This window comes from Procambarus clarkii, chromosome 65, assembly GCF_040958095.1.
Source record: "Procambarus clarkii isolate CNS0578487 chromosome 65, FALCON_Pclarkii_2.0, whole genome shotgun sequence".
Lineage (NCBI taxonomy): Eukaryota > Metazoa > Arthropoda > Malacostraca > Decapoda > Cambaridae > Procambarus > Procambarus clarkii.
Genome location: NC_091214.1, coordinates 13,223,866 through 13,231,970, shown reverse-complemented (window position 1 = coordinate 13,231,970; position 8,105 = coordinate 13,223,866). Strand labels below are relative to the sequence as shown.

Here is an 8,105-nt window from a genome sequence, read left to right as displayed (position 1 = left end):
ATTGCGAATACATTGACACCAAAATGAAAGTCCTAGGACCAGAATTGAGGTAACAAAGTTTAAAACAGTATACCCATTTTATTGCTCTTTATCAGCGCTCACGGGGGTAACGCTCTGTCACTTTCCCTGCTTATTGTGGATGGTTTTGCCGGGCTCTTGGACTTTATATTTGCATACTCCTGTAGGGAATTCTATTGCGAAGACAATGATACCGAAATGAAAGACTTTTGACGAGAATTGAGATGTCCAAAGTGAAGAGAGTAACACATTTATTGTGTTACTCTCTTCAAAGAAAGAGAGTACTTTCTTCAAATGAAGAAAGTACACATTTATTGCTCTGGCTCGCTCTCGGGTAACACGCTGTCACTTTCTCACTTTCTCGCCGGGCTTTTGGGCTTTATATGCATTTAGTCCTGTAGAGAATTCTATTGCAAACACAATGATACCAAAATGAAAGACCTAGGACGAGAATTGAGTTGACAAAACTGAAAAGAGTGTAAACATTTTATCACTCTTGTGCGCTCCCGCGTAACTTTCTCTCACTTTCTCTGTTAGTTGCGGATGGTAAGCCGGGCTCTTGGAGTTTATATGCATTTAGTCCTATAGAGAATTCTATTGCGAACACATTGATACAAATTTAATATCTTAGGACGAGAATTGAGCTGACAAAGTTAAAAAGATTATACACTTTTCAAAATTTACTGCGCTCTCTCTTGCGCTCCTGCAGAACGCCCAAGCCCACCTGGGGCTCACAGAACACTACCTATAATGATTTGTTCTCTGACTTTCCTCCATTTTTACTGATTGCTTTGTAATAACCATGGGCGTAGCCAACCTTAGATATCACCCCCAATTCCATGATCTCTATCGTGTTAATCTAATCATTCGTTCGTGAGGCGCGGAATCAAAAGCTACGATAAAGTCAAAGTACACAGTGTCACAATCCTACTGTGAACTGACTCAAATATGTTGGACATGTACTTTAGTGACATTCTCACCAATTGGACATGACAATTGTACTTTCCAATCGAATGTACACTCTCCAACACAATGAACCTCACAACAGAGTACTTATGAAAATATACGGTTTGTACTTATATAAATATGCATTATAGTCCTGAGGATAGCCCCAAACAAAATTAAATATCGTGAATGGAAGTTGTAAAGAGACCTTTCCCTCAGCGAGTGTGTGGGGAGGAGTGTCCTTGTCAGTACCTGGCGGCTGACCCCGTATACCCTGGCGCTGGTGGGTACCGCTGGGACTGTGAGTACGTCACTCATGGCCTCACCTCCGTCCCCACCACCTGCTGGACACTACACCCAGATGTTACACAGGTGAGTACATCACTCACCTCCGTCCCCACCTCCTGCTGGACACTACACCCAGATGTTACACAGGTGAGTACATCACTCACCTCCGTCCCCACCTCCTGCTGGACACTTCACCCAGATGTTACACAGGTGAGTACATCACTCACCTCCGTCCCCACCTCCTGCTGGACACTACACCCACATGTTACACAGGTGAGTACGTCACTCACGTCCGTCCCCACCTCCTGCTGGACACTACACCCAGATGTTACTCAGGTGAGTACGTCACTCACGACCGCCCCCACCTCCTTCTGGACGCTACACCCAGATGTTACACAGGTGAGTACGTCACTCACGTCCGTCCCCACCTCCTGCTGGACGCTACACCCAGATGTTACACAAGTGAGTACGTCACTCACGACCGTCCCCACCTTCTGCTGGACACTACACCCAGATGTTACACAGGTGAGTACGTCACTCATGGCCTCACGTCCGCCCCACCACCTGCTGGACGCTACACATGAATGTTATATCCACAGGTGTGTACATTTTGTTTGTTGGTGCAGGAGTGAGTGTTCAGCTGTCTCTGTACAGACCTTCTTGTGGAGGCCAGTGACTGTGTGAGTGTGTGTACTGATATTACTGTTGTAGCAAGTGACTGTGTGCGCGCGCGCGTGTGTGTACTCACCTAGTTGTGCTTGCGGGGGTTGAGCTCTGGCTCTTTGGTCCCGCCTCTCAACCGTCAATCAACAGGGGTACAGGTTCCTGAGCCTCTTGGGCTCTATCATATCTACACTTGAAACTGTGTATGGAGTCAGCCTCCACCACATTACTTCCTAATGCATTCCATTTGTCCACCACTCTGACACTAAAAAAGTTCTTTCTAATATTTCTGTGACTCATTTGGGCACTCAGTTTCCACCTGTGTCCCCTAGTGTGTGTGCCCCTTGTGATAAATAGCCTGTCTTTATCAACCCTGTCGATTCCCTTGAGAATCTTGAATGTGGTGATCATGTCCCCCCTAACTCTTCTGTCTTCCAACGAAGTGAGGTTCAATTCCCGTAGTCTCTCCTCGTAGCTCATACCTCTCTGCTCGGGTACTAGTCTGGTGGCAAACCTTTGAACCTTTTCCAGTTTAGTCTTATGCTTGACTAGATATGGACTCCATGCTGGAGCCGCATACTCCAGGATTGGTCTGACATATGTGGTATATAATGTTCTGAAAGATTCCTTACACAAGTTTCTAAAGGCTGTTCTTATGTTAGCCAACCTGGCATATGCTGCTGATGTTATCCTCTTCATATGAGCTTCAGGGGACAGGTCTGGCGTGATATCAATCCCCAGGTCTTTCTCTCTCTCTGACTCTTGAAGTATCTCATCTCCCAAATGATACCTTGTATCTGGTCTCCTGCTTCCTACCCCTATCTTCATTACATTACATTTGCTTGGGTTAAACTCTAACAGCCATTTGTTCGACCATTCCTGCAGCTTGTCCAGGTCTTCTTGAAGCCTCAAGCTGTCCTCCTCTGTCTTAATCCTTCTCATAATTTTGGAGTCGTCAGCAAACATTGAGAGGAATGAGTCTGTACCCTCTGGGAGATCATTTACAGAAACAGGAGACCTATCAGAAACAGGATAGGTCCAAGCACAGAGACCTGTGGAACTCCACTGGTAACTTCACGCCATTCTGAGGTCTCACCCCTCACTGTAACTCTCTGCTTCCTATTGCTTAGGTACTCCCTTATCCACTGGAGCGCCCTACTAGTTACTCCTGCCTGTTTCTCCAGCTTATGCATCAACCTTTTATGGGCTACTGTACTCACCTAATTGTGTTTGCGGGGGTTGAGCTTTGGCTCTTTGGTCCTGACCCAACTTTACCCGTGTCAAAGGCTTTCCGACAGTCCAAAAAAATGCAGTCCGCCCATCGTTCTCTTTCTTGCTTAATATTTGTCACCTGATCGTAGAATTCTATCAAGCCTGTAAGGCAAGATTTACCCTCCCTGAACCCATGTTGATGGGTTGTCACGAAGTCTCTTCTCTCCAGATGTGTTACTAGGTTTATTCTCACAATCTTCTCCATCACCTTGCATGGTATACATATTAAGGACACTGGCCTGTAGTTCAGTGCCTCTTGTCTGTCACCCTTTTTGTATATTGGTACTACATTAGCAGTCTTCCATATTTCTGGTAGGTCTCCTGTTTCCAGTGACCTACTACACACTATGGAGAGTGGCAAGCAAAGTGCTCCTGCACACTCTTTCAATACCCATGGTGAGATTCCATCCGGCCCAACAGCTTTTCTCACATCCAGCTCCAATAGGTGCTTCTTGACCTCATCTCTTGTAATTTCGAACCTTTCCAAGGTCACCTGGTTTGCTGCCACCTCTCCTAGCGCCGTGACTTCTCCCTGTTCTATTGTAAAGACCTCCTGAAACCCTTTGTTGAGTTCTTCACACACCTCTTTGTCATTGTCTGTGTACCTGTCCTCCACCACCCTAAGTTTCATCACCTGTTCCTTCACTGTTGTCTTCCTCCTGATGTGACTGTGTAGTAGCTTTGGTTCGGTCTTGGCTTTATTAGCTATATCATTTTCATACCTTTTCTCAGCTGCTCTTCTCACACTAACATACTCGTTCCTGGTTCCTTCGTATCTCTCTCTACTTTCTGGTGTTCTGTTATTACGGAAGTTCCTCCATGCCCTTTTGTTCAGCTCCTTTGCTTTCATACTTTCCCTATTAAACCACGGATTCTTCCTTTGCTTCTCTGTTTTTTCCTGTCGGGCTGGGACAAACCTATTTACAGCTCCTGACATTTTGTGTGTGTGTGTGTGTGTGTGTGTGTGTGTGTGTGTGTGTGTATACTCACCTAGTTGTGCTTGCGGGGGTTGAGCTCTGGCTCTTTGGTCCCGCCTCTCAACCGTCAATCAACAGGTCAACAGGTGTACAGATTCCTGAGCCTATTGGGCTCTATCATATCTACACTTGAAACTGTGTATGGAGTCAGCCTCCACCACATCACTTGACTGTGTGTGTGTGTGTGTGTGTGTGTGTGTGTGTGTGTGTGTGTGTGTGTGTGTGTGTGTGTGTATTCACCTTGTTGTGTTCACCAAGTTGTGTTTGCGAGGGTTGAGCTTTGCTCTTTCGGCCAGCCTCTCAACTGTCAATCAACTTTTTACAAACTATTTTTTTCTATACCACACACACACACACACACACACACAGGAAGCAGCCCGCGACAGCTGACTAACTCCCAGGTACCTATTTACTGCTAGCTAACAGGGGCATTCAAGGTGAAAGAAACTTTGCCCATTTGTTTCTGCCTCATGCGGGAATCGAACCCGCGCCACAGAATTACGAGTCCTGCGCGCTATCCACCAGGTTACGATGCCCCTATTGTGTGTGTGTGTGTGTGTGTGTGTGTGTGTGTGTGTACAGACCTTCTTGTGGTGGTAAGTGACGGTGTGTGTGTTTGTGTGTGTACTGACCTTCTTGTGGTGGCAAGTAACTGTGTGTGTGTACTGACCTTCCTGTGATGGCAAGTCACTGTGTGTGTGTGTGTGTGTGTGTGTGTGTGTGTACTGACCTTCTTGTGGTGGCAAGTAACTGTGTGTGTGTACTGACCTTCCTGCGATGGCAAGTCACTGTGTGTGTGTGTGTGTGTGTGTGTGTGTGTGTACTGACCTTCTTGTGGTGGCAAGTAACTGTGTGTGTGTACTGACCTTCTTGTGGTGGCAAGTAACTGTGTGTGTGTACTGACCTTCCTGTGGTGGTCTGGAAGGGATAGAACTAGAGTGGTGTGGAAGTAGAGAGGCAGATGTCGAGAAATTTGGTAGTAGAAAGGCAGATATCGAGTAGTGTGGAAGTAGGGAGGCAGATGTCGAGTAATGTGGAAGTAGTAAGGCAGATATCGAGTTGTGTGGAAGTAGATGTCACGAATCTTATTACGATTCTGCCAATTCTCCCGAACCTCGTATTATGTTATTGTTTTCTCTACGTAAATATTGCTGTCAGTTGTATAAGATTTGTGTATATAGATATATATACATTATATATGTATATATAACATAGATAGCTGGGTAGTGAGTGTAAGGTTTGTTTTGGTGGTGGATGTCACGTGAAATTAGCCGTGTGGGCGGTTGACAATATTTGGGAATGGCCAGGGCGATTGTTGGCAAATCAATTGCCTATAGTTTTATATTTATTTATTCCCATATTTGGTAGCCGTAATATTTCAAGGAATGTGAGACCAGTAATTACAACTCTTAGTTAATAATGTTGGAGTTTAGGGCTGACCTTTGTAATTAGAATGTTCACAATGTTCATGCGAACGTTAATTGGTGTTTGGGTAGACGGTTAGTCGACGTTGGGCCTGCGGACCCCGTCCTGGGCAGTAGAGTGGCGGCTGCGGTCGAGTGCAGTTGTGTTTAAGCTAAGTTCTTGGTTTTTGTTATTTTAAGCCCATATAAATATTAATTTATCTGGATAGACGATTTTAGTGTATTTATGGCTTACTCCATATTCTGGTGACAGTGCTCAGGTCTCAAATAATTACTTGCATTCTATAGTATTACATGCTGATAAATATTTCTGGATACTATTTATTTAATAGTTGTTAAGTTGTCACCCTTAGCAAAATATATTGTTCTCCCGTTTTTATACAGTGATTAATTATACCCCTAGACACCTATTGGCATGGCAGATTTTTATTTGTTCTTTACACTGTGGGGAGAAGAACATTATTTAGTCTCAAGGGTCGTGACAGTAGAGAGGCAGATATCGAGTGGGGTGGAAGTAGTAAGGAAGATGTCGAGTGGGGTGGAAGTAGAGAGGCAGATATCGAGTGGGGTGGAAGTAGTAAGGAAGATGTCGAGTGGGGTGGAAGTAGAGAGGCAGATATCGAGTGGGGTGGAAGTAGAGAGGCAGATGTAGAGAGGTGTGGAAGTAGTGAGGCAGATGTAGAGTAGTGTGGAAGTACAGAGGCAGATGTAGAGTGGTGTGGAAGTAGTGAGGCAGATGTAGAGTGGTGTGGAAATAGAGAGGCAGATGTAGAGTGGGGTGGAAGTAGAGAGGCAGATGTAGAGTGGTGTGGAAGTAGTGAGGCAGATGTGGTGTGGAAGTACAGAGGCAGATGTAGAGTGGTGTGGAAGTAGTGAGGCAGATGTAGAGTGGTGTGGAAGTAGTGAGGCAGATGTAGAGTAGTGTGGAAATAGAGAGGCAGAAGTAGAGTGGGGTGGAAGTAGAGAGGCAGATGTAGAGTGGTGTGGAAGTACAGAGGCAGATGTAGAGTGGTGTGGAAGTAGTGAGGCAGATGTAGAGTGGTGTGGAAGTACAGAGACAGATGTAGAGTGGTGTGGAAGTAGTGAGGCAGATGTAGAGTGGTGTGGAAGTACAGAGGCAGATGTAGAGTGGTGTGGAAGTAGTGAGGCAGATGTAGAGTGGGGTGGAAGTAGAGAGGCAGATATCGAGTGGTGTGGAAGTAGTGAGGCAGATGTAGAGTGGTGTGGAAATAGTGAGGCAGATGTAGAGTGGGGTGGAAGTAGAGAGGCAGATATCGAGTGGTGTGGAAGTAGTGAGGCAGATGTAGAGTGGTGTGGAAATAGTGAGGCAGATGTAGAGTGGGGTGGAAGTAGAGAGGCAGATATCGAGTGGTGTGGAAGTAGTGAGGCAGATGTAGAGTGGTGTTGAAGTACAGAGGCAGATGTATAGTAGTGTGGAAGTAGTGAGGCAGATGTAGAGTGGTGTGGAAGTACAGAGGCAGATGTAGAGTGGTGTGGAAGTAGTGAGGCAGATGTAGAGTGGTGTGGAAGTATAGAGGCAGATGTATAGTAGAGTGGAAGTAGTGAGGCAGATGTAGAGTGGTGTGGTAGTACAGAGGCAGATGTAGTGTGGAAGTAGTGAGGAAGATGTAGAGTGGTGTGGAAGTACAGAGGCAGATGTAGTGTGGAAGTAGTGAGGCAGATGTAGAGTGGTGTAGAAGTAGTGAGGCAGATGTAGAGTGGTGTGGAAGTACAGAGGCAGATGTAGAGTAGTGTGGAAGTAGTGAGGCAGATGTAGAGTGGTGTGGAAGTAGTGAAGCAGATGTAGAGTAGTGTGGAAGTAGTGAGGCAGATGTAGAGTGGTGTGGAAGTAGTGAGGCAGATGTAGAGTGGTGTGGAAGTAGTGAGGCAGATGTAGAGTGGTGTGGAAGTAGTGAGGCAGATGTAGAGTGGTGTGGAAGTAGCGAGGCAGATGTAGAGTGGTGTGGAAGTAGTGAGGCAGATGTAGAGTGGTGTGGAAGTACAGAGGCAGATGTAGAGTAGTGTGGAAGTACAGAGGCAGATGTAGAGTGGTGTGGAAGTAGTGAGGCAGATGTAGAGTGGTATGGAAGTAGTGAGGCAGATGTAGAGTAGTGTGGAAGTACAGAGGCAGATGTAGAGTGGTGTGGAAGTAGTGAGGCAGATGTAGAGTGGTGTGGAAGTACAGAGGCAGATGTAGAGTGGTGTGGAAGTAGTGAGGCAGATGTAGAGTGGTGTGGAAGTAGTGAGGCAGATGTAGAGTGGTGTGGAAGTAGTGAGGCAGATGTAGAGTGGTGTGGAAGTACAGAGGCAGATGTAGAGTGGTGTGGAAGTACAGAGGCAGATGTAGAGTGGTGTGGAAGTAGTGAGGCAGATGTAGAGTGGTGTGAAAATAGAAAATGTGCATATTTTCCTGTGCTATCAATGAACCTGAGTAGTTAACTCACATATATGTGCGTGTATAATGGAGCACTTGGTTTTGGACCGTGCCCTAATCGAACACAATACGACTGATCATGGT

At 46.0% G+C, this 8,105-nt stretch overlaps 1 protein-coding gene across 1 annotated transcript in view; it reads left to right on the top strand.

Annotated features, from left to right (window-relative positions):
• Positions 1–1,152: 1,152 nt before the first annotated feature.
• Positions 1,153–8,105, top strand: part of LOC138354985 (leucine-rich repeat-containing G-protein coupled receptor 4-like) — a 60,504-nt gene continuing 53,551 nt past the window's right edge. Inside the window, exon 1 of the mRNA XM_069309689.1 lies at positions 1,153–1,335. Coding sequence (XP_069165790.1) covers positions 1,153–1,335 — 183 coding nt within the window. The remainder of the gene's footprint in view (positions 1,336–8,105) is intronic.